The sequence below is a fragment of the Poromitra crassiceps genome (genome assembly GCF_964638095.1).
Source record: "Poromitra crassiceps genome assembly, chromosome: 2".
NCBI classification, from domain to species: domain Eukaryota; kingdom Metazoa; phylum Chordata; class Actinopteri; order Beryciformes; family Melamphaidae; genus Poromitra; species Poromitra crassiceps.
The window spans coordinates 74,287,024-74,313,374 of record NC_139624.1 but is presented as its reverse complement, the minus strand read 5'-3'; the positions used below and the strand labels follow the sequence as shown (position 1 = coordinate 74,313,374).

The window sequence follows — 26,351 nt, the reverse complement described above, 5'->3', positions numbered from 1 at the left end:
AATTGCTGTAGCGGGCTGTTTTAAAGCTAGAGATTCTGGTGTCATCTGAATGGAAGAATTACTAAATTTGAATATGAAAAATATAAATGTTGGTATAATAAACTTTGATTACCAGTCCTTTTCATCAAATTAGTAGCTATATTTGGGAGTGATGGTGTTACAGTAGGCTACTGGTGGAAGTGCACGGTCACAATCTGGCCCTCTGGTAAGCGGAGACATTTTGTGTGTGGCCCTCTCGTCAATCATCAAAGCTGCCCATCCCTGATTTACAGCTAGATGTCAAATTTTTTAGCCTGGCTAGGAACCCTGCAACACACACACACACACACACACACACACACACACACACACACACACACACACACACACACAGACACACACACACACACTTGTACATACACCAATGCTTCCTTTGCCCCTATACACAGACACACACACACACACGTGACAACCCACTAAAACAAAACAAAACACACACACACACACACCGGCAACTGTGTGTCAGTTGCTGCATTGCTCTCTCAGGTAAGAGTTGAAGTCAAGGTAAAGAGGGAGAGATTGAAGAGGTGGAGCGGGGCTGTGGATTGGTCTTGGATCAGTCCCCCCCCCCCCCCCCACACACACACAGACACACCCAAACAGCAGGGTGATTAATAACACCCCCTCCATTACCCTCTGCACACAGATGGGACGTCAGGTTGAAGGTTGATGGAGAACAACACGGCATGGGGCGCTGTGCCGCGTCATACAGATTAGAGTTTGGACTTCAGATGGCGCCCCCTCCACCTTTACCCCGCTGCCTCACAACATTTCCACCCTTCAGGTATCCTTCCCTCGCCGTGGATGCCATTCGTCAGCGCGCAGAGCCCCCCGTGGAACACTCCTCTAAAGAGGGGAGGGACCAATTTCCAGTTTCAAGTTGTTGCCATCTTTAGATCATTAATTATTCAGGGAGAAAATAAACATTATGAATCAAAGACATCAAAGCGATCCTGAATTGTCAACTCGTTCCATTCCATTTGCAGTCAGCTCGGTGGAGCGGGGTGGATTCAAAGTTGTGGAGAGGCAACATCAAAGCTTTACAAATAAAGAGGTTATGGAAAATAATTGAGTCATAATTACTCTTTCTGACTCACACGCTGACAAAGCTGTTGTATACGAAGCAGTTTTTAATTTATGCACAATAAACACAAGCAAACATGTAAAAAAAGAGTTAGTTACAACTGAACCATTGAATAACCTAATATTTGGTTATGAATGTACACTTTGAACAGAATAATCTCAGCTCGATGAATGAAACTCGTCTTATAGTATATGAGTAGCGCTCTGGTTGGGGTCCAGGAGAATCGTCTGTACAGTAAATGCCATCACATTCCTGCCCACACAAATTACATAATTCAACTCAGAAGCCAAAGGAATAACAAACACTATCAAAATGCTTTTTTTTTTACAAAAAATATAAAAAATACGGTGACAAAGACTGAAGTTGATGCAGGCCATCACGAATATTCCTGATCTTTTTTTTTTCTTCTTCTGAACGCACATAAACCATTTCTTCTTTTCAAAAGGATTATTTTTTGTTCTTTGTTCAGTTGAGACATTGAATAAATGTATTTAGAAAAACTACAGACATCGGCTTCAAACTGAACTTACTGTACAAGACCATAAAAGCAAAACAAATCAAAAATAAAATAAAATCACCACTGCTAGCTGCTAGACCCTGCAAGAGCCCTGGTAAACCATCTGGATCACCTGAGCTCACCTTCTGTTCCCAGAATGCGAGTTCAAGTGATCCGGGTGGTTTACCAGGCTAATGGACTAGTAAGAAAGGGGGGGGGGGGGGGGGGGGGTTAACGAAACAATACAATACGATACAATACGAAAAAAGAAAGAAAAAAGAAACATGAACAAACCTGACCACAGACTTCAAAGATCTACATCCTGATTCTAGGTCTGTGGGCATGGATGTTGACCCAGAAGACTGTAGTAATAGAATGGTCAAAGTCATCAGGCATCTTCTCCACAGCCTTTCTTTCTGCGATTCCCATCGCTGGACACAACAGACAAAAACCAGTCCTGAACCTATAAGACCTGCAGACGCTGCTTGCAAGTTCCTCAAAAACCCTGGAATGCGGTCGACCATGCAAACCAAACAGAACGACAGAGAAAACACGTCAGATGAAGTCATGCAAAGCAGTTGTGTGATTATGTCCCTCATTCCACGTACAGGTGTGTTTTTAGAGGCGTCGTAGGAAAGATAAAAAGAGATCGATCCCGACAATCTCTTCGAGTTCTCTCCTTCTTATTTATAATGTTCCGCTTTTTTGTCCATAATTGGGAAAAACAGAAATCCAGTTGTCCATTTCTCAAGTCAAGCCAAGATGACTTAATTGTTGTAGCCCCAAAAGTTGAGCTGTCCAAGTGTACCCCAAAGGCACCTGAGAGAAAGTGGGCATTTCCCTCTGTTTTGCATGGCTGCGTGTCTGTATTGTCATCAGATAGCAGCTGCCGTAGAGTCTCAAGAGTGGGCCTGTCCCGCGCATGGTGTCACCAATCTCATTACAACGCGCAACGAAAGTCACAAAAGTCCAAATGGGTGATAGGGGTGGGTGTTCCGCTCTGTGTGATGGAGGTCTGGATTGTGTCCCCGCTCTGTGTGACGGAGGTCTGGATCGCCAAATCGGGGGGGGGGGGGGGGTTAATAGTCATCGTAGGTGTTGAGGTCGGTAAAGTATGCGTTGGTGTAGGTCTTCCCGGCAAGCTGTGGGTTGAAGTACTTATTTCTTTCCTCCAGAATCAGATTGTTCTTATTGAAGGCCTGTGAATCAAAGAGACAGAGAGAGAGGAAACGAGAGAGAGAGAGAGACGAGTCAGTGAGGACTTCTTTGTGAAGACATGAATCAAGTGATTATTCAGCCCAGATGGCAAGGTAAAGCAAATCCATAAAAAGAAAAATAAATAAAAGGGCTTTTGAGCTTATAGGAGAATAGCAACACAAATCAATGGGAGGCCGCTCAGTGAATGGAACATACATTATAGAGCAAGGTCAAAGCATTAGCAAACAGGCTGGAAAAAAATGAGAAAAAACCACTACAGGGCTACATTATTTTGATGCGCATCTGTATGTCCACCTCTGTCATCTCTAATAGCCAACATCAGCAGGCTTTTATGGCCCTCAGACTGTTGGTCCTCTAGGACACGTGAAAGCATCAAAATCGATCAGTGGAGAGAGTGATTTTTGGGGGCATCTCTCTGTCCCTGTGTGTGACATAATGGTAAACACTGAACGAGCTGCTGATGCTATGCTCGATACGACACACTACTGAGGCCATTTACACCTGGCGTTAACATGCATGTTCTGCCATCAGATTGCAATCAGATTGTGCTTGACCACTTGAAATGCCAGGTGTAAATGCCCCCAAGACACATTGAAGATGGATTGCAATCTGATCGGCCAAACCACCCCCGGACGTGGTCGGGGACGCATTGTGTACACATTGAACACAAGTGTAAATGCAATGTGTCCTCTCAATCTGGATACAGCAACTGTATGTGGATTGAGAGGACAACCATTTTGGGTGTTAATAAGTTATCTGGAAGGAAAAACGCATGTTAACGCGAGGTGTAAATGAAATCAGGCTAATGTGGTCAAGCACAATCTGATTGCAATCTGATGGCAGAAAACGCATGTTTAACGCCAGGTGTAAATGGCCTCACTGAACGAGCTTCTGACGCTATGCTCGATACGACACACTGAACGAGCTTCTGATGCTATATGCTCGATACGACACACTGAACAAGCTTCTGATGCTATACTGTATGCTCGCTACGACACACTGAACGAGCTGCTGATGCTATACTGTATGCTTGATACGACACACTGAACGAGCTTCTGATGCTATACTGTATGCTTGATACGACACACTGAATGAGCTTCTGATGCTATACTGTATGCTTGATATGACACACTGAACAAGCTTCTGATGCTATACTGTATGCTCGCTACGACACACTGAACGAGCTTCTGATGCTATACTGTATGCTCGCTACGACAGACAGAACGAGCTGCTGATGCTATACTGTATGCTCGCTACGACACACTGAACGAGCTGCTGATGCTATGCTCAATACGACACACGGAACGAGCTTCTGATGCTATACTGTATGCTCGCTATGACACACTGAACGAGCTTCTGATGCTATACTGTACGCTCGATACGACACACTGAACGAGCTGCTGATGCTATACTGTATGCTCGATACGACACACTGAACGAGCTGCTGATGCTATGCTCAATACGACACACTGAACGAGCTGCTGATGCTATACTGTATGCTCGCTACGACACACTGAACGAGCTGCTGATGCTATGCTCAATACGACACACTGAACGAGCTGCTGATGCTATACTGTATGCTCGCTACGACACACTGAACGAGCTGCTGATGCTATACTGTATGCTCGCTACGACACACTGAACGAGCTGCTGATGCTATGCTCAATACAACACACTGAACGAGCTTCTGATGCTATACTGTATGCTCGATACGACACACTGAACGAGCTGCTGATGCTATGCTCAATACGACACACTGAACGAACTGCTGATGCTATGCTCAATACGACACACTGAACGAGCTTCTGATGCTATACTGTATGCTCGATACGACACACTGAACGAGCTGCTGATGCTATACTGTATGCTCGATACGACACACTGAACGAGCTGCTGATGCTATGCTCAATACGACACACTGAACGAGCTGCTGATGCTATACTGTATGCTCGATATGACACACTGAACGAGCTGCTGATGCTATACTGTATGCTCGATACGACACGCTGAACGAGCTGCTGATGCTATACTGTATGCTCGATACGACACGCTGAACGAGCTGCTGATGCTATACTGTATGCTCGATATGACACACTGAACGAGCTGCTGATGCTATACTGTATGCTCGATACGACACGCTGAACGAGCTGCTGATGCTATACTGTATGCTTGATACGACACACTGAACGAGCTTCTGATGCTATGCTTGATACGACACACTGAACGAGCTTCTGATGCTATGCTCGATACGACACACTTAACAAGCTTCTGATGCTATATGCTCGATACGACACACTAAACGAGCTTCTGATGCTATATGCTCGATACGACACACTTAACGAGCTTCTGATGCTATATGCTCGATACGACACACTGAACGAGCTGCTGATGCTATATGCTCGATACCACGTCAGCAATTTGCCAAATGGATATGTGTGCAGATCCAGCCTTTGCAGAAATGTGTGCAGCGAGTCCCTCGGGGCGGGGTAATTCAACACTTGATGACACTGCGTTTCCAGTTGATTTATGCTTCTGACTGACACTGATAGGGAATGCGTGCAATGGACAAAAAACACTCATGTGTTTTGCCTCTATCCCATTATGTGATGTGCACACAAAGGAAATTGTAATCAACACTCCCCGGCGGCCTGGAGACGGTTATGTATCTCCCCAGGTGGCCCCGTGGCCGCTTTTAAACAGCTGTGCTAAGACGGTTGTTAGCAGCATCTACTACGTCTCCGTGCCTTTAACGCTCTCTAATTGGCTGAAGAGTGATTACAGAGGTTTTTTTTGACGCAGTAAACAAAATCTGCATAAACAACGGAGAGGCATTAGTGATATCGAGAGAGGTAACGGAGGAACGTGATAAAACAGCATTGCGATGCATTTCCTGTCTCAGCGCTAACCCGTCAAATTAAAACCACCCGGACTGGTCAAATTAGAGGGACGAAAACAAGGAAGACAAACAAGGAAAAGGAAGAACATGCAAATGGCGAGAGAGAAAAATGAGGGAGGAATACACTGCCTTCTCACAAGCCTGGCGGGAGGGGGGGTGTGGGGGGGGGGGGGGGGGAGGGAGGGGATGGAGGGGTCCGAGCAGAGAAAGAGAAACTAGAGTCTGTACTCCAACCTGCCACACACAGGAAGTGCCACAGGAGGCGGGAGGGGCGCGGTGGGGAAGAGGAAGTAGTGGTTGGGGTTCAAGAGTTGTTGGGGGGGTCAAGAGGCGGGATGTTGTAGAGGTCAGAGTTCAGCGGTTAGTAGAAAATCTCCAGGCCACGCATGGACACCCCCATGTTAGCAGACAGAGGCTGGCGCATGCCGGGGTCGTCCAAGGGCAAGAGTACCGACACATCTGGCTGCAAGGAGGAGAGGAATGAACATGTCATCCTCAGAGGAGCCACAGAGGAACCCTAACGGTGCAAACACACCCCCGCTCCCAAAGCCCCCCCGCCCAAGCGTCAATTCTCCTCTAGCAGGAGAGCTCGGGCCGTTCACACCAAGACGCACTTTGCTTTTGCTCCGCGCTGGTCACAACTTATACCGACTCTCACTTCCTGCCTGGCTCGACCACGATCACTCACGGCTCGCGCCAAAAAAAATAGACCGCACGGCGAAACTGGAGCTTCAGCGTCTGGTGTGTTTGCACTGTAAGGCCATAATATCCTGCCATCTAGGAAGCCTGGAAATATAACAAACTGTACATACAACTACAGCCTGGACGGCAACATAGCTTTGTGATTATAAACTCATATTCGTTTGGCTGAATGGATCCAGTTAAGCCAAGAATAGCAATATGATTCATATCTGTCTCCTATGAAACTGACACACTGTGCATAACAATCAGGACTAATGTGTCAGTAACATCAGGATTAGAGCTAAAACGTCTCATGTTGAAATATATCGTCAGGTTTTCATATCCTTAAACACTCAGAGGAGCCATTTACACAGCTTTACACTCAACTTAAATATTCAGTTCAGCATCTTAACCATTTAGCTCAGTGAGTGAGATTGGAGGCAGAATGTGCTTGTGTAAAATTACACAGTTATTCATTTGTCATGCTCCTTTTGTATTTTCCCTGCACTGTCCATATTCATATCTGCGACAATGGAAAACTGCATTATGCTCACCGGCTAGACTGTAATTGCATGACGGATGAACACTTGATGAACACAAATCTTTATTCTGCAATGAAATTTACATTCTGACAAGTTTGCTCTGAGCCAAGGGGTCGGCGCTCTCTCAGTGGCATATTTGAATTAAACTTTTATATCAGTGTTTTGTAGCATTGCAAACAGAAATCCGGGTATTTTTTATTTTCCACTGGTGCAATGCTGCATAAACACATTAGCACATTAGTCTGCATCGTATAACTTTTTGAAATACCATTATAGTCACAGATCTATAACAGGGGCAGTCAATTAAAATTCATAGAGGTCCAGTTAGAGAAAACTTCATCAAGCAAAGGTTACAAACATTGTAACGTAGCTTGCGTTATGATTCAGTGCCATTGAACTTAGGCTACGTCAATGATTGCAGTAGCCTAATGGTACAATGTCTGCATGTAGTCAACGGCCGAATGTTAAATCAAAATAAACATCAACAATGTTTATTTACAGTTTTCATATTTAACTGGATTAATGATAAATAACTAGCCTACACTAATAATAAATACATGTTCTTTTCTCATTTCAAGTAAAATAATGGCTGCATTTAAAAATAACATACAACAGAGTGCTCTGGAAAAATGTGCATCTTAAAAGTGCTTTCATTTGAGAAAAATAAGTTTCCCCTTTTCTTCCTTTTGTTAACTCAATTTCACATTTTAACAGTCTCCGCCAATAAACCTCCACCTTTTCTCCTGACCTATCTATAGTCTATAAAAATAGTTTTACTTGTTCAAACCAAACGGTTCAGCTATATTTAGAATCGGGAGAGACCATAGAACATTTCACTCAGACCAAAACTTAAAAAAACAACATAGAAAAAATATTTCCTTTTTTTTTTAACGTTTTGGTCTGATTGAAATGTTATGCGATCTCTCCTGTTTCTAAATGTATCTGAACCGTTTGGTTTGAACAAGTAAAACTATTTTTATAAGCATGTTACGAAATGTCTATGGGAAAATAAATGGCGGATGAAAATATCTGGTACAGTGAAGTAGGAAGTGACGTTCCACTTTGGCTCTCTATAAGACCAGCTGGAGCCTGGCGTAGCTGGGGACAAGCATTAATCAGCATAGCTACCTAGCACTACAGCCCTGACGAGACGCTCTCAGTGCATAAGAGGCTGTTGTCTGTTCCGAGGCGGCAGTTGGATCTCTGTCACTAGCTCTGGGTCGTCTATCTGTCTACTAATAACGACATGAAGAACCAGACTCAACAGGGAGACGTGTAGCTGCTAAACCTAATAGACCCTGGTAACCTATGCACTGGTTACTGATCACATCATGTTATGAGAAAGCAGTGTATGGGCCACTGACACACAGGACAGAGCAGAGTCACAGACTGAGACACACAGAGAGAAGACGTATGCACGGCTGTCTATAGATTACACGTTAGAGAGAGCGTCAAGAGGTGATATGCTACGGTGAGAGCCATGCAGTAAGAGACTGTTTCCCGGACGGAAAAGGGAAACCGTTGTTCATTGAACGACAGTGATTCATTGAACGACAGTGATTCATGACACACAAGACGATCTACTTCCCGACTCGCTCGAAAAAACGAAACGCCGCATACTGGACGTTTCCTTGAAACGGCCACAGACCTTGATGGCTTCCACCGAGTCGTATTTGTCCAGTTTGTTGATGTGGTTGGTGATGCTGGTGTTGAGCGGCGCGGCGGAGATGGGGTGGATGACGGTGGCGTCGTGCGACTGCTGCTGGTAGCGCTGGCAGTACGAGTAGACCAGGAGGGTGACCAGGCAGCCCAGGATGGAGCTGCTCAGGCCCACGGCGATCATGTGGAAGACGTTGAAATCTGTTGGGGAGGAGAGAGAGAGAGAGAGAGAGAGAGGGGGAGGAGAGCAATTAAGTGTGTGATGGACAAAGAGAGGAAGATGACATGCAGCAAGAGAAGCCTGAGAGAGGAGGTGAGAGAGAGAGGAGGTGAGACGTAATGATGAAGTCTATAAAAAGGTTTCTATTTTAGACTTTTGAAGAACATTCTCTTCTTGAATGGAGTGAAGTGGAAATGGCCACCCTGCTGCTGCTAAAGACAGTGTGACGAGGTCATTGTGTGCTATATAAGCATCTTTTTGATGTGTGAAATATTTCATAACTTATTTTGGAAAAGTGCTAAGATTGACTTATTATTTGAGAAGAATATCTGTCACTTATCCTTTATGTCTATGACTCTTCTTATTCTTTCTTTCTTTCTTTCTTTCTTTCTTTCTTTCTTTCTTTCTTTCTTTCTTTCTTTCTTTCTTTCTCTCCCTGTATATATTGTGTGTACAAGTGGACCCTGTGACAAAAGTTAGGAAAGTTTAAAACCAATTCTATCCAACAATTTGAAACCAGAATAATCCAAGCAGGTTAATTCTTCTTTTTATTTGTGTTCATCAAGTGTTCTTTTTCGTCTTTCTCTCTCTCTTTCTCACTCTCTATCACACACACACACACACACACACACACACACACACACACACACACACACACACACACACACACACACACACACACACACACACACACACACACACACACACACACACACACACACACACACACACACACACACACACACACACACACACACACACACACACACACACACACACACACACACTTACCCCCACAGCGTCTCTCCTCCTGACTGGAGCGTGCGATTGAGACTTCTGCAAAAAGAGAAGGAACACCAACAAGTAGCAAGAAATTAGGGATGGAAAAAAAAAACCCAAAAGAAACATACACATACGCTTCTGTTAAAGAAACATACACATACGCTTCTGTTAAAGAAACATACACATACGCTTCTGTTAAAGAAACATACACATACGCTTCTGTTAAAGAAACATACACATACGCTTCTGTTAAAGAAACATACACATACGCTTCTGTTAAAGAAACATACACATACGCTTCTGTTAAAGAAACATACACATACGCTTCTGTTAAAGAAACATACAAATACGCTTCTGTTAAAGAAACATACACATACGCTTCTGTTAAAGAAACATACACATACGCTTCTGTTAGCCGGACAAAAGAAACATACACATACGCTTCTGTTAAAGAAACATACACATACGCTTCTGTTAAAGAAACATACACATACGCTTCTGTTAAAGAAACATACACATACGCTTCTGTTAAAGAAACATACACATACGCTTCTGTTAGCCGGACAAAAGAAACATACACATACGCTTCTGTTAAAGAAACATACACATACGCTTCTGTTAAAGAAACATACACATACGCTTCTGTTAAAGAAACATACACATACGCTTCTGTTAAAGAAACATACACATACGCTTCTGTTAAAGAAACATACACATACGCTTCTGTTAAAGAAACATACACATACGCTTCTGTTAGCCGGACAAAAGAAACATACACATACGCTTCTGTTAAAGAAACATACACATACGCTTCTGTTAAAGAAACATACACATACGCTTCTGTTAAAGAAACATACACATACGCTTCTGTTAAAGAAACATACACATACGCTTCTGTTAAAGAAACATACACATACGCTTCTGTTAAAGAAACATACACATACGCTTCTGTTAGCCGGACAAAAGAAACATACACATACGCTTCTGTTAGCCGGACAAAAGAAACATACACATACGCTTCTGTTAGCCGGACAAAAGAAACATACACATACGCTTCTGTTAAAGAAACATACACATACGCTTCTGTTAGCCGGACAAAAGAAACATACACATACGCTTCTGTTAGCCAGACAAAAGAAACATACACATACGCTTCTGTTAGCCGGACAAAAGAAACATACACGTCACATACGGTTCTGTTAGCCGGACAAAAGAAACATACACATACGCTTCTGTTAGCCGGACAAAAGAAACATACACGTCACATACGGTTCTGTTAGCCGGACAAAAGAAACATACACATACGCTTCTGTTAGCCGGACAAAAGAAACATACAAATACGCTTCTGTTAAAGAAACATACACATACGCTTCTGTTAAAGAAACATACACATACGCTTCTGTTAGCCGGACAAATTGTAGCCTTGAAGGTGAGCGTGGCGATGAAGGCTGCACTCAATATGAAAGGGACGATCATAAAGCTGGAGAAGGTAATCACCACTGTGGCACCTCCAGTGGTTTATGAAAAGTATCAGCTCTCATTAGAGGAAGTGAAGTACGTAAGACGTTGCTAATGAACCTAAATGGACTACCTTTCCCATTAAAGGGGATGGATGATAGGGTCTAAAGGTAAACGAGTACTTCTATAAAGACGTGTGAAGGGTTTTCAGCAGTACTTTGCCACCCATTATATCTCTGCTAATTAAGAATATTACAGTACAATAATAATTCACGTTTCTGTTTCATTCAGATATTCACTCTGCGATTATTCACGATTCCTTGAGTTTAAAGGCGCACCCCCCACTCACATAACCTATTTTACCGTCGACGATTAAATCTACAATGTGACATTTTATAGCAGTCGCAGAGACTTCTGCATTTCCCAGTGATACAATGTGAATGACGTGGACATCCTTTGTTAGAGTGAGAACTAGAAGCTTCACTAATGAGCCCTGTGTAAGACAGATCAATGCTGTTGGGCTGTCTCCCATTACTGGCTGTCAATAAGCCAGATGCTTGTCTGGGCTGATATCAATACTAATGCTGTCTGTCGGCCATGTGTGCTGCACACAATAGTGCACATGCTCCAGGAGAATGTCACAGAGATACTCTGAGCCCCTTTCAGTCGATCACAAAAGTATTCGTGCGCTATCGCTCGAGATGTTGTTCATCGGAAGTGAACAATGCGAGTCAATGTGACTGAAAGCCGATTATTATCTGGGAAAAATCCCTTTAAAGCCCTTCTTTATAAAGCAGTAATTATGTTGCGTGATAGGTTAGAAGCTGTTTCACAGGTGCGTCATTCCCGACCCGCTCCGAGCGTTCTTAGCCTATTGACTCGCACTTGCATTGTGCAAAAAAACAAAAAGCTTCTCCAACATCTACGAGTAGAAGCGTTCTGAGCACGTGGCATCAGTGCGTAGGAGAAAACCGAAGGTCGAGCGATGAAGAAAGAACAGGCTCCCGCGCACACACTGACTGACTACTGGATTTGTTATCACAGCACCTTCATTAGAAACTCGTTTCGGGCACTGAGACCTTCATGTTTATCTTTGAACACGACTTGATGGAGGCCTCAGTAGCGAAATGTTCCTCATAAAGACACTCTAATAGCAGGGGGTACAGTGGAGCAGTGGTAAGCGCTGTCGCCTCACAGCTCGAAGGTCCTGGGTTCGATTCCCACCTGGGACGCTGTGAACGCTGAAGGAATGCGTGCCCATCCGCATGTCCTCGAGTGCCCACCGCCCAGGTGGGGTCGTCAAAAGGGCCCTTCTGTGTGGAGTTTGCATGTTTTCTCCGTGCCTCCCGGGGGTTTCCTTCATATAGGAACCCCCTTCACCAAAACATGCAATATCCTGGTTGCTGATGTGGTGCCTCCTCTGGTCGTTAAGGGCGCCTGTTCGGAGGGATGGGAACTCGTTGGAATAGCGTGATCCTCCCACGTGCTATGTCCTACCGGTGAAGCTTCCCCTGTCAGGTGAAAAGAAGGCTGGCTAACTGCCCATGTCTTGGAAAAAGCATGGAGCCAGTTTTCGGCTCTCCCCAGATCGGCAGAGGGTGGAGCAGCAACCAGGATAAATAAATTAAAATTAGCACTAATGGGGGATAAAAATTGGATAAAAAAATCGGGGGGAAAAAATAAATAAAAATAAAATAAAGACACTCTAATAGCAAAGTTCTGTAGACAGTGTGTGGGAACCATTTTCCTTCATTGCTTCCAACATCCGTAAGAGCTTTTATTGGACAGGCTGACATGGCTGCCAGCTCATAATGACTGGAACAGGGCAGCAGCGCCATGTAGTGAACCCCCATGTCGGCAATAATGTAACCGCACTCGAGCGTCCTTGACAAACACCCTGAACTCTGACCTCAGACAAGTTCCTTTGGGGGATCGATAAAGTTATTAAAGTCGCGTTCTTAAAAACTTCAATTATCGCTGTAGGCATGTGGTGGCTGCATGGTCCTGAAGATGTGCGTGTGCTCAAATTTGTGTGTTTGATTATGCATGAGATAAAGCGAAATATCCTGTGTGTGCTTGCGTTTACACATGGATGTCCATACTGTATGTGTGTGTGTGTGTGTGTGTGTGTGTGTGTGTGTGTGTTAGGGGTGTCAAAAATAATCGATTATAAGATGCATCGCGATGCGGACGTGCACGATTCTGCATCGATTCGCAAATGTCAAAAATCGATTATTAAAAAACAACAAAAAACAACAACAATTATAATCAAATAAAATATAATGGAAGTACATGCAGTTGTTTATTTTAATTATGGATCATAATACAATGCAATTCCAAATGCACTTTTATTTTAAAAGTAGCCACACAGGGAGAAAAAAGAAAGTGAGAAAAAATAAATCATGTATTGCGGAAAAAAGTGATGCATCGATTTAAGATGCATCGAGATGCATCGAGATGCATCGATAATCGTAATCAAATCGAATCGTAGCCCTCTGAATCGTAATCGAATCGAATCGTGAGGCCAGTGAAGATTCACAGCCCTAGTGTGTGTGTGTGTGTGTACGTGCATGTGCGCGATATTAGACCATCTAAAAAATATGGGCGGAGTCACCGTGATTGGTCACCCATTGGTTTTTGGACTCCCGTTTTGAAGGCTAGTGTGGCCGTCGCCATCTTGGGGTTCTTGCACAGCTTGCGTGAGACAGCAGGAGTCAGGAGACAAGCGGTTTCCCAGAGCCGCAGCTCTGCCTGCTATTGGTCAGGCGACCTGTCAATCACGCCCAAAACATTGTCTTTTCTAGAATAGAATAGAGTAGATATTTTACTCTAAACGGGGTGAGTTATATAGAAATTCACCCCCTGTACAGTTGTTATGAAAGCTGAAATTAGCTATATAGACCAAAACTGTGTTTTGAACCAGGCTGTAAACATGCTTAATCCTGTTGTAAAGACAAGAATTTTACAATGGGGACGAATTGGGAACGACTCCCTTTTGGAGCCAGCCTCAAGTGGCCATTCAAGCAACTACATCACCTGGTATAAAGTTGGAGTCTGGAGGGCAGGGCCTGGTTTCACTGCTGTTTCCTGAGCACTGGTTTCCAGTGGGGAAGAGGACATCGCAGTGACGCACACGCAACTGGGAGCCGGCCGAGTCACACTGGGACCAGTCCGACCAGCTGGACCAGCTCTCTGGAAACAGTAATGAGAGTGTATCACACAGCCTGCACAGTCTGTGTGTGTGTTAGCTCCTTTCACGACTGTGCTGTCACTAGCTACGCTGTACGCTCCTACAGTCCCTTATAAGATCGTTATGAGAGACACACCACTATTAAGTCTCAAGCATCGGTTCAGATAAAAACGCTCGTTGCAGAGAAATGTAGAACTTTCAAAGGTACTCACCGACACAGAAGACACAGTCTTGTTGTGATCTTATACGTTTTGAAAGCTTGGCGCTGCTAATAAATATTTGTAATATATTTCTAAAGAAACTCCTCAACTTTCGATTTCCCTCCAGCCATCAGAGCGCTCGCTATCGTCCCCTGCTGGTCGCTGGTCCCGTACACCGAGTCTTACACCCCATGTTTATTGTTGCAATAGCCCGAGCAGCAGGGGCCGATAGCGAGTGCTGTGATGGCTGGCCGCACCGGCACACACACAGAAGGAGACACGGCTGCCATCTTGCCATTACAAAAAAAAAAAAATTGACCGGCACATGCAGAGTTTCTTTAGAAATAATATTAAACATATTTATTAGTAGCACCGAGCTTTCAAAACCGACCATATTCACCTTATGTAGCCCCGCCCACTTGACCCATTGTGTCACGACTTCCTGTTCAAAACGCCGGCTGTTTTACCTGCTCAAACTAGTCTGACTCACCTGCTCAAACCTACTTTGACTCACACATGAGTCAGACAAGGTTTACAGTATGAGTCACAGGAAGTGTCAACACAATCAGATCTTCCGATTGTGTTTACACTTCCTGTTAGTCTCTCAAGCCAGACTGTCTCAGTCTCTTCTACATAAGGTGAATAAGATAGCAAGACCCTTCTGCGTCTGTGAGCACCATTGAAAATGATCTGCGTCAATTGTAAGACAAGCGTTTTTACCTGCACCGCTGCCCCAGCCTCTCATAATAACGATCGTATAAGGGACTGTGTAGGAGCATACAGCGTAGCTAGTGACAAGGGGCTTGTGTGTGTGAGAGAGTGAGAGAGAGTGAGAGAGAGAGAGAGAGTGAGAGAGAGTGAGAGAGGGGGGGATGCACTGCACTAACTACAGAGAAAATAAGCAATGAACCTGCAATAGAACTTACGGTAGGTAAGTTGGGCCCTGTGTGTGTGCATGTACCTGGACAGGGCTGTGTGTGTGTGTGTGTGTGTGTGTGTGTGTGTGTGTGTGCATGTGTGTGTGTGTGTGTGTGTGTGTGTGTGTGTGTGTGTGTATGTGTGTGTGTGTGTGTGTGTGTGTTTGTGTGTGTGTGTGTGTGTGTGTGTGTGTGTGTCTGTGTGTATGTGTGTGTGTGTGTGTGTGTGTGTGTGTGTGCGCGCGCACGCACGCATGCGTGTGGTACCTGGACAGGGCTGTGTGTTGCACAATGCCTCCTCAGTGTGCAGGCCCAGGCAGATGTCACCTCCATAGGCAGGTGGGGGGTTGCTGCAGGTCCTGGTCCTCATGTAGTGTCCCCCCCCACACGTCACTGAGCACTTGGACCACGAAGACCAGCACGACCAGCTGCCGTCCACTAAACACAGGCATGGCATACAAAAATACAACTCTTCAACCCCAATTGTGCCATAACGTTATGTTCATCCTCAGACTGCGCAATTGTATACAGTTATACTATTAAACCAGTGAGCTCAACTTTTTCACCCCCATACGTCATGTTAGATCAGCAAAATAAAAGCCTCTGAATCAAATTCAAGCTCTCAGAAAAATTTGCATGATGATAGTTATTATTATTATTTTGCTTCTGCATTCAGATAATATTCACTGGATTTAACGCTTCCATGTTGATTCAGGTCTCCAGGTCATTTGAAAAGACAATTTGATCTGAACTTTAAGTGATTGAAAGTCTTTCCAAGACATTTTATGAAACAGTGATGCGTGACAAGGAAATATGAAGTCATTTGAATGTGTGCGTGTGTGTGTGTGTGTGTGTGTGTGTGTGTGTGTGTGTGTGTCTGTGTGTGTGTGTGTGTGTGTGTGTGTGTGTGTGTGTGTGTGTGTGTATGTGTGTGTGCGTGTATGTGTGTGTGCGTGTGTGTGTGTGTGTGTGTGTGTGTGTGTGTGTGTGTGTGTGTGTGTGTGTGTGTGTGAGAGTGTGTGTGTGTCGGAGATGGCGCTTTGACAGTGTGTCTGACAGGAAGTGTGTTTCATCCTGCTGCCATAGCAACCAAACCAACTGACCCCCAACTCAACAACAGTCCCTCCTTTGATGCATGAAGGGAAATGAACCATCACAGCCCTGGTTGTTGTTGTCCCAAACCTTCATGCGGTCCCAAGGGACAGACATCACACAGTGGGACATGTGAAAACTCCTGATGCCAGTGCACACACCAGGAAGAACAGTGGATAGATGGAGAGAGAGAGAGAGAGAGAGAGAGAGAGTCGCGTTTCCATGCAAAATTTCAATTTGCGCATAAAAAAACGGAGTGGAAACGCTGCCTAATTCACAAAAACCTCCAAATATCACAAAAAAGTTTTCACGCTTGAGGGAGGTGGAAAAGTCGGATGTATCGATGAAAGGAAAATGCGAAACGTGCGGTGGAAACAGATTAAGCGATATTCCGTTGTCTCTCCATTCAAAAACCAGGCAGTTTGCCTTGATCACTGCAAAACATGACATGCCGTGTGTAGCCTCCACACAATAGGGCTACACACGGTAAATCATGGTAAATACGCAGCACAATACCCGCCGTGGTAAACAGAAGAAGACTGGGATATTAACTTTAAGGTGACTCACTTCTAGAATTGAACGAAATTGTATTCACTTACAATCTGCTCCGTGGATTATAACGTTATGCTTGCCGAGTCGCACCTGGTAATCCAGAAATGGCGTTATGGTAACTTTGGCTACTTGTAGATCATCAAGAAACTTTAAATGAATAACGTTAGATGTGTTTAACAGAGCTGTATATCGGGTCTAGCAGCTGATCAGCAGCTCAGACAGCCTCAAACACCAGGTGATTGACAGCTCTATAATTCGCATAATAGCAGCGGATGGAAACGCTCATTATTTCGCATTTTCTTTTGCCGACTTTCTGAAAATTCGATTAAAATTTGTGATACATTTGGATGGAAACCCAGAGAGAGAGAGAGATGGGGGGGGGGGGGGGGGGGGATGGAGATGCAATCTGTAGCCATGATGAGTCACACCAACAGAGTTAAGCATCCTTCGCCAAATCATCTGGATAAAAGCTCACTTCATTGTGGCAGAGAGAGAGAAATTCCCTTTTCAGCACCACTTGAAGATTGCTTTTAAAGACCCGAGGCCGGCTAGCAGGTAATTGAAGTTGCCGATGCTTTTTGTCATCTCAGTGTAATTTCTCTATCACAAAGTGACACATCAGTCGATTCCTGGGCCCTCGATGACGGATCGTCTCATCTCCGCCGCAGACTCCAGAAACACGCCGATTCATTTGTTTCAACAGCAGATGGATGGCAGGCATAACACCTTCCTTCTCCTTCACAGAGCACCAAGGCATTTAAAAAAAAAGAGAACTGGCTTAGCGACGAGGAGGATTAACATTGCTTTAGCGTGGCAAAAAATAACATCTCACTTTTCAGAGGGCTGCTAATTGAGGTTGCATTAGTATTCATCGCTGCTCCGGCTGGTGTTAAGTCGGTCCCTTCGGGGCGACGGGTGTCTGGAGTCGTTCATCTACACCAGGTAGTGTTTTTTTTATTACAGTCAACATCTCAGAAGAGGTGTAGGACACATTAGCATCGTGATGTAGTACAGCAGAATCAAAGTGGATTATTGGGCGGACAGAGCCCTCCTGTATCAAATCTAGCTATATCCAAAGTGTCTTCATCTCAGTGTGGAGCAGGTAACTACTGTATACAGGCAGAGCTCTCCTGTACAGAGCACATCTGACTATATCCAAAGTGTCTTCATGTCAGCGTGGAGCAGGTAACTACTGTATACAGGCAGAGCTCTCCTGTACAGAGCACATCTGACTATATCCAAAGTGCCTTCATCTCAGCGTGGAGCAGGTAACTACTGTATACAGGCAGAGCTCTCCTGTACAGAGCACATCTGACTATATCCAAAGTGTCTTCATGTCAGCGTGGAGCAGGTAACTACTGTATACAGGCAGAGCTCTCCTGTACAGAGCACATCTGACTATATCCAAAGTGCCTTCATCTCAGCGTGGAGCAGGTAACTACTGTATACAGGCAGAGCTCTCCTGTACAGAGCACATCTGACTATATCCAAAGTGTCTTCATGTCAGCGTGGAGCAGGTAACTACTGTATACAGGCAGAGCTCTCCTGTACAGAGCACATCTGACTATATCCAAAGTGTCTTCATCTCAGCGTGGAGCAGATGACGGCTTCCCCTATTAGGCACTCTGCTCAAGCTGTTGGGAGCTGAGTGGCACGCACTGTTCCATTGAATGAATTAACAGGCTGTAAAAATGCTATTGATGGCCGGTCACTCTGGTCTCTTGTCTCTGTTGCTAGCTCAGTTGTCTCTGTTGCTAGCTCAGTTGTCTCTGTTGCTAGCTCAGTTGTCTCTGTTGCTCAGTTGTCTCTGTTGCTAGCTCAGTTGTCTCTGTTGCTAGCTCAGTTGTCTCTGTTGCTAGCTCAGTTGTCTGTTGCTAGCTCAGTTGTCTCTGTTGCTAGCTCAGTTGTCTCTGTTGCTAACTCAGTTGTCTGTTGCTAGCTCAGTTGTCTCTGTTGCTAGCTCAGTTGTCTCTGTTGCTAGCTCAGTTGTCTCTGTTGCTAGCTCAGTTGTCTCTGTTGCTAGCTCAGTGTGTAGCAGCAGTTATGGAGACAGATCGTGGCTCTGCTGAATACGATGAACGCAAAGATCTGGGCTTTTAGCGAGACACCCAAAGCCCTTCTCCAGGGCGTTTGATTACTCGTCATCTGAGGCGTGTGTCGCCCTGGTTGTCTGCTTGGTGCCTGTGCTGGATAGCAGGTGTGCTGTATACCAAACTAAGCGCTGGATTTCCATTTAGACAGCACATTACATCCCTCGTCAGAGAGACTCTTCTTTTAATTAGAAAGCGTCCTCTTTGCCGTGGAGTGGAGAAAACGCATTGTCTCAGGGCTTTTCACAACAGAATAAGGCCTCCCATAGCTGGCAGCATAATTACCCGGCAATGTAATTACACACTGGCACCACAGGGATTCTCTCTCTGATTCCTGGTGTAAATTAGGCTCTTTGTCACACCGTTTTATCTGCAACTGATTCTTTTGTGGCTCTTGGTGATTTGTCCTTAGTAGGGTCTTTTTGTCCCCGCCATCGCTCCACTGCTTTATACACTACACATCCATGCCCTCGCTAAGAGCTGGGTGCTGTGTTTGTGAAAAAGAGCTGCAGAAACAATTGACTAGGTTTTCTTCTGTGTCAGCTACGACCAACAAATTGTCAAATTTGGAGAAGACGTTGCTATCTCTGTATCACTGAGAGCTCTGCCATAGATTATCAGCCCGTTCGTGGGGAAATGTTCAAATCGATATTGTCCCCAGTTTATTCTTTCACACAAATGATTCAAATTTGTGTGTATATAGAGAGGCAAAGTGACTGCCCACCTACTTCCTGCTTCAGCACTGTACCAGAGATTTTCATCCGCCATTTATTTTCCCACACACATTTCGTAAGATGCTTATACAAATTTGTTTTACTTGTTCAAACCAAACAGTTCAGCTATATTTAGAAACGGGAGAGACCGCATAACATTTCACTCTTGGACCAAAACGTAAAAAAATGCGGATTTAAAGAAAATATGTTTTCAATTAAGTTTTTTTTTAAGTTTTGGTCCGAGTGAAATGTTGTATGGTCTCCCCCGATTCTAAATATAGCTGAACCCTTTGGCTTGACGAAGCATTTTACGAAATGTCTATGGGAAGATAAATGGCGGATGAAAATCTCTGGTACAGTGCTGAAGCAGGAAGTAGGCAGTTACTTTGCCTCTCTATGCCTTGCATTGTGTGGGTATGCAGCTGTCGCTGGCATGTGACATGCTTGTGAATGGGTGCATGTGCGTGTGCATCCCTTACCTGGACAGGGGGTGACGTTGCACTCCTGGTACTCCTGCGCCGCCCCCAGGCAAGTCTGCCCTCCGTACCTGGGCTCCGGGTTGGTGCAGGTCCTCTTGCGGCTGCGGATCCCCCGGCTGCAGTCTCTGCTGCACTGGGACCAGGAGCTCCAGGCCGACCAGCCGCCGTTCACCGTGTGGCCCGAGATCCTCCCCAGGCGAAGCACCTCACCTGTGGGGTTCAGAGAGAGCGTGGATAAAGTTGGATCAGGCTGGAGCTTGGAGCTTAAAGTCGCCGTGAAATAGGGTACGTTTACTTCCTGGAAAACGTAAACGTATCTAGTGACCTCATGCTGCACTAGTAGGCATAAATCTACATTTATAACCAATTAAACCACCAGCTTTCGGAACAATCCCGCCCCTTCTGCACCACTCCCATCAAATTACTTTACCCTCACTGTGTTAAGTCCCACCCCCCAATTTCCTGTTTCAAAATGAAATGCATCAAATCAAGGGAGTAAAGAAGCCACTTTAAACACAAAAGTGCTGCATGTACAATATCAGTTTGAAACAATTATGTCATTGCTAAAATGCAATGGAGTGTACAATAGAAGCTGCCAATATCGTTGTTTACAGAAATCAAAATCATGTCAGATAGACAGATGGATAGATAGCATTTTCGAGGGGGACATCCGAAAAGTGCGACCAAATGTAATCCATCATTTAATTGATAATAACAGACCTCTGTCATTATGGAAAGATGGATTGAGTGGCGCTGGAACGTTCTCGCTCATCACATAACATCGCTTGACTTAATCTGTGCTCTCTCATCTGGAATGAGTCGAATGGAGGATTCCTAATGAAATATGAAACCCTAATTTCTATTAAACTATAATTACCGCATGCATTAATCAGCTCCGTGAATTGTGCCTTGTGGTGAGAGAGAGAGAGAGAGAGAGAGAGAGAGAGAGAGAGAGAGAGAGAGAGAGAGACAGAGAGAGCGAGTATGTGTGTGAGAGAGAGAGAGAGCTTCTGGGCTTTTTGAATGAAAAGAGTGAACCCATCTGTTTGACTGGATTATAATCACCTCCAATGAAATTATAGCCAGGATCCAAACACTCTGCTGATGATTCACTCATTGAACAAAGCAGGCTATTATCTACTTTCTCACACAATAATGGAATCCTTCATATTTTCCCCTCTGTATTGCTCTTGCTTTGTCTCAATCTCCTCTCTCTTGCTCGCTGATTCTCCTTCCATCGAAAGGAGCAAACTCAGTCCAATCCCCTTAGGAGGACAGGTGCAACGAATAATCTACGTAGTCGAACCAAAATCGATAACCAAATTAGTTACCAACTAATTGAATTGTCGATTCGTTGGTGATGAGTTGGTTTTTGACGCTGTGGAGCTGTATTAAACCATCATCTTTTGCGGAGCTGAAGCTGATTGAAGTATTGAGTGAGCCATCTCGCTTCCTTCCTCATCTCTTGAATTACATTTGCTCTTGATCAGAGCCGTGTATATAGAAGAGTCCCGTCATCTCCATTCACTCCAATGGACCAGTTTTTTTTACTCTCAAGAGTTCCAGGAAGGAAGGTTCTGGATTAAGCAGCACTGTCGAGTTGCAGCAAAATGGACAGTTTGTGTTGTCCTTTTTTCATCAAATTGTACATTAACAGCTTCATTTTAGCATTCAAAAGTAGCGCGAGACACCTTCCTGGCTGTTTATTGGCTAATGAGTCACACATTTTGGTCCTCCGCTGATGCCACTCTCTCTCTGGAGGACACTATTCTTGATCAATGAATGGTGTTGAACATACAGTAGCAAATAATAAGCTATTATTCATGATGCAGTTCACATTCCAACTGTGCCCTTGACTTTACAATCTTAAACGTCGTGTCATTGTCATCATGGAGATGTTTACGGAGAATGTGTCGTTGCCGAGTGCACACGTTTAAAGAACACAGGATAATTTAATCTCCTAAACTCCTGTCTGTATGTGTGTACCCATTACCAATGTGCTTTGCATTCAAATGAATTTGAACGATTTATGTATGTATGACATATTTTTGAATTAAGTATTCATCATTATTGTCTTCTTCTTCTTTTTTTTTGGGGGGGGGGGGGGGATTTGCCTTTATTTGTACAATACAGGCAGACAGGAAAGGTGGGGAGAGAGAGGGGATGACAAGGGACCACAGGACGGATTCGAACCCCGGGTCAGGACTAAGCCTTTGTGGTACGCGCTCTACCAGGTGAGCCACCACCGGGACGCCCCCATCGTTATTGTCTTTATAGTTAGTGCCTAAAACAACATAAAGGGGCAGTGGTGGCCCCACGGTTAGAGAAGCGAGCTTGTGACCGGAAGGTCGTCGGGTCTATCCCCGGGACCAGCAGGATAAATCTGGCTGTGGAAAGTGAAAAGGCAGTGCTTTCCCCTCCCTCATTACCACCACTGAGGTGCCCTTGAGCAAGGCCCTTAACCCCAACCACTCCAGTGGAGCTGCTCAGTGGCCAGCAGATCAGACTGTGGTTGTACTGGTCAGCTTCCAGGTATGAATGTGTGTGTGAATGTGAACAGGGCACTCCTGAAAAAGAGAGCATTGCTCTCAGTGAGACTCCCCCTGTATAAAGGTTACTTTGTGGCGTACCACAGCAGAGACAATGGGGAAAGACATTCACCTGATGGTAGGGGCCCCTTTAACAGGGGCGGGGGGTTCAGGTAGGTGGCACGATGGTTTGGGGAGTAGCCTACAAAGCAACATGTTAGCAGCCCACTTTTACCTGTATGATCGCAGTTGAAGTGTGAGAAAATAAATCCAGTCGGATACAACTTTGGTTTCGAGTCTTTCTCCCGCACTTCCACATTGGTGACCCTGGACGGTGCTCCGATTGAGCAACGTTATTGATTGAACGATGCCGAAAAAAAATAAGCCCAGGAAGGGATTCAGCCCTGGGCCTGACGTAAGCGGCGATGAGGACGTCTCCGACAGCCCGGGCAGAGGTGCCGGGTTGGCCGCTAATGTTGGCACGGGCTCCGTGAAACTTCCACCGTTCTGGCATGCCAGTCCGCGCTCGTGGTTTCGCCACATTGAGGCACAGTTTGGACTAAAGCGGATTGTGGATGACACCACAAGGTACTATTACGTGGTGGCCGCGTTGGACAATTCGGTAACCGGCCGAGTGTTGGAGCTGCTTGACGACCCCCCTCCCACTGGCAAGTACGAGGCCATTAAGGCTTTGCTGTTGAGAACATTTGAACTGTCAGAGGTGGAGAAGGCAGAGCGGATTCTGTCTCTGAATGGACTTGGCGACAGCAAGCCGTCTGAGTTAATGGATAAGATTTTGGCCATGCTGGGCTCGTCGGATCCGGCTTTCCTCCTCACGCATATATTCCTGCGGCAGCTGCCAAGCTCTGTGCGTGCTGTCCTGGCAGGGTCCCCGCTTTCTGCCTCCAGGGACTACCGTGCGTTGGCGGCCGAGGCGGACAGGATTTTCCTCGCCACTCGTCAGCTGCACGTGCACGCGCTGCATCCCGCGCCAGTCTGGACGGCGCCACCGGAGGACGCGGCGTATGCAGTGGCGGCAGCAGGCGGCCACCGCAGGGAGGACGACGGGCTGTGTTATTTCCACAGGAGGTTTGGAGCTAAGGCAAAGCAGTGCCGGCCGCCCTGCAAGTTTGGCGCCCAGGGAAACGGGAGAGCCAGCGTTCAGCAGCAGCGATGAGCGTTGGTGAGGCTGGCAAGCTGCTGTTTATCAGAGACACTGTTTCAGGCAGGCGATTGCTGGTGGACTCTGGCGCTCAGCATAGCATTTTGCCCACGTCTGCAATGGAGGACATGGCTGGGGTGGCAGGCCCCGCCCTGGTCGCTGCAAATGGCACGCCCATACGTACTTTTGGCACAAGGTATGTGGAGGTGTGTTTTGCCAGTCGCCGTTTTGGCTGGGATTTTGTCAGGGCGAGGGTGTCGCTACCCCTGCTCGGTGCGGACTTTCTGTGTGCATTCGGATTATTAGTGGACGTTAAGAACCGCCGCCTGATTGACGCCACTTCATTCTGTTCCTACCCGTGTTCACGGGGCGACGTGGGGACGATTGGGCTGTCCAATGTGCTCGCCACCGGTGACGAGTACCAGCGCCTCCTCAGTGAGTTCCCAGTTCTCACCACCCCCACTTTCTCAGCGGTGGTGGCTAAGCATGGAGTCGAACATTACATCGCCACCACTGGCCCCCCGGTCTACGCGCGCGCGCGCCGCCTGGATCCAGCCAAGCTCGCCATTGCCAGAGAGGAGTTTGCAGCTATGGAGCGCCTGGGGATCGTTCGTCGCTCCGACAGCCCGTGGGCTTCCCCGCTGCATATGGTGACGAGGGCCGATGGCGGGTGGCGCCCGTGCGGGGACTACCGCCGCCTCAACAACGCCACGACGCCTGACCGCTATCCAGTCCCGCACATACAAGACTTCTCGGCCCACTTGGCGGGGGCAACAATTTTTTCTAAGGTGGATCTAGTGCGGGGCTATCATCAGGTCCCGGTGCGCCCGCAGGATGTGCCTAAGACAGCGGTAATAACTCCATTCGGACTGTTCGAGTTTCTGCGTATGCCCTTTGGCCTCAAGGGGGCAGCGCAGACATTTCAACGGCTGATGGACTCTGTGTTGCGGAGCATGCCGTTTTTGTTCGTGTACTTGGATGATATCCTGGTGGCAAGTGCGTCGCCGGAGCAGCACATGGGCCACCTTCGACAGTTGTTCGTGCGGCTCGGGGAGCACGGGCTCATCATAAATCCAGCCAAGTGTCGGTTCGGCGTGGCGGTCATCGACTTCCTGGGGCACAGAGTCACCGCGGAGGGCTCTGTTCCTCTGCCCGCCAAGGTGGACGCCGTGGCCACGTTCCCACGCCCCCGGACTGTGAAAGCGCTGCAGGAGTTCTTGGGGATGGTAAATTTTTACAACAGGTTCATCCCTCGGGCGGCACATCACATGCGGTCTCTGTACGACGCACTGCGGGGTCGCGACCCCAAGGCCGCGGTGGACTGGTCCTCGGAGCGGGACAAAGCGTTCCAGGACGCTAAGGACGTGCTGGCCGACGCTGCCTTGCTGGCACACCCGTCGCTTACGGCCCCAGTCGCCCTCACCACCGACGCATCGGACTACGCGGTGGGGGCGGTTTATGAGCAGTGGGTGAGTGGTGCCTGGCAGCCATTGGCTTTCTTTAGCAGGAAGTTACGGGACAATGAGAGGAAGTATAGCACTTTCGATCGTGAACTCCTGGGTTTGTTCCTGGCGGTCCGGCACTTCAGGTTCCTGCTGGAGGGGCGTCGGTTCACTGCGTACGTGGATCATAAGCCACTGGCGTCCACTATGTCCAAGGCGGAGCCACCCAGGACCGGACGGCAGCAGCGTCAACTGGCTGAGATCTCAGAGTACACCACAGACATCCAGCACGTGGCGGGAAAGCACAACTTTGTGGCAGACTGCCTCTCCCGGGCGGTGGCGGGCGCCGTGCACCTGGGGCTCGACTACGCCGGCATGGCCGCGGATCAGGCCAACGACGTGGGAGTGCAGGCCTGCCGGTCAGCGGAGACCGGGCTGCGGCTACAGGAGGTGGTGTTTGGTGACGTCGGCGCCACGCTCCTGTGCGATGTCTCTACGGGGCTGGCGAGGCCCTTGGTTCCAGTCGAGTGGCGCCGGCAGGTTTTCGACGCCATGCATGGACTTTCACACCCGGGGGTGAAGTCGTCTGTGAAGCTGGTAGCGGCCAAGTTCGTCTGGCCAGGCCTGAAGAAGGAAGTACGAGATTGGGCTAGACAGTGTGTAGCCTGCCAGCGGGCTAAAGTTCATCGCCACACCAAAGCCCCCTGGGCCCCGTTCCTGGTTCCGGAGCGGCGGTTTGACCACGTCAACGTGGACCTGGTGGGGCCACTTCCCTCCTCCCATGGGTTCACTCACCTCCTCACGATGGTGGACAGGACCACCCGGTGGCCGGAGGCGGTGCCGTTGTCGTCGACCACAACGGCAGAGGTGGCTAGGGCCTTCATCGGGTCGTGGGTCGCCAGGTTCGGCG

At 46.7% G+C, this 26,351-nt stretch overlaps 1 protein-coding gene across 1 annotated transcript in view; it reads right to left on the bottom strand.

Annotated features, from left to right (window-relative positions):
• Positions 1 to 1,168: 1,168 nt before the first annotated feature.
• sema5a (sema domain, seven thrombospondin repeats (type 1 and type 1-like), transmembrane domain (TM) and short cytoplasmic domain, (semaphorin) 5A) overlaps positions 1,169 to 26,351 on the bottom strand; it is a 244,834-nt gene continuing 219,651 nt past the window's right edge. Inside the window, exons 17-22 of the mRNA XM_083655428.1 lie at positions 20,310 to 20,519; positions 15,651 to 15,821; positions 14,113 to 14,268; positions 9,628 to 9,672; positions 8,605 to 8,816; positions 1,169 to 2,818 (exon numbers count right to left, since the gene is read on the bottom strand). Of these exons, the coding sequence (XP_083511554.1) occupies positions 2,699 to 2,818; positions 8,605 to 8,816; positions 9,628 to 9,672; positions 14,113 to 14,268; positions 15,651 to 15,821; positions 20,310 to 20,519 (914 nt within the window). The 3' untranslated portion in view covers positions 1,169 to 2,698. The remainder of the gene's footprint in view (positions 2,819 to 8,604; positions 8,817 to 9,627; positions 9,673 to 14,112; positions 14,269 to 15,650; positions 15,822 to 20,309; positions 20,520 to 26,351) is intronic.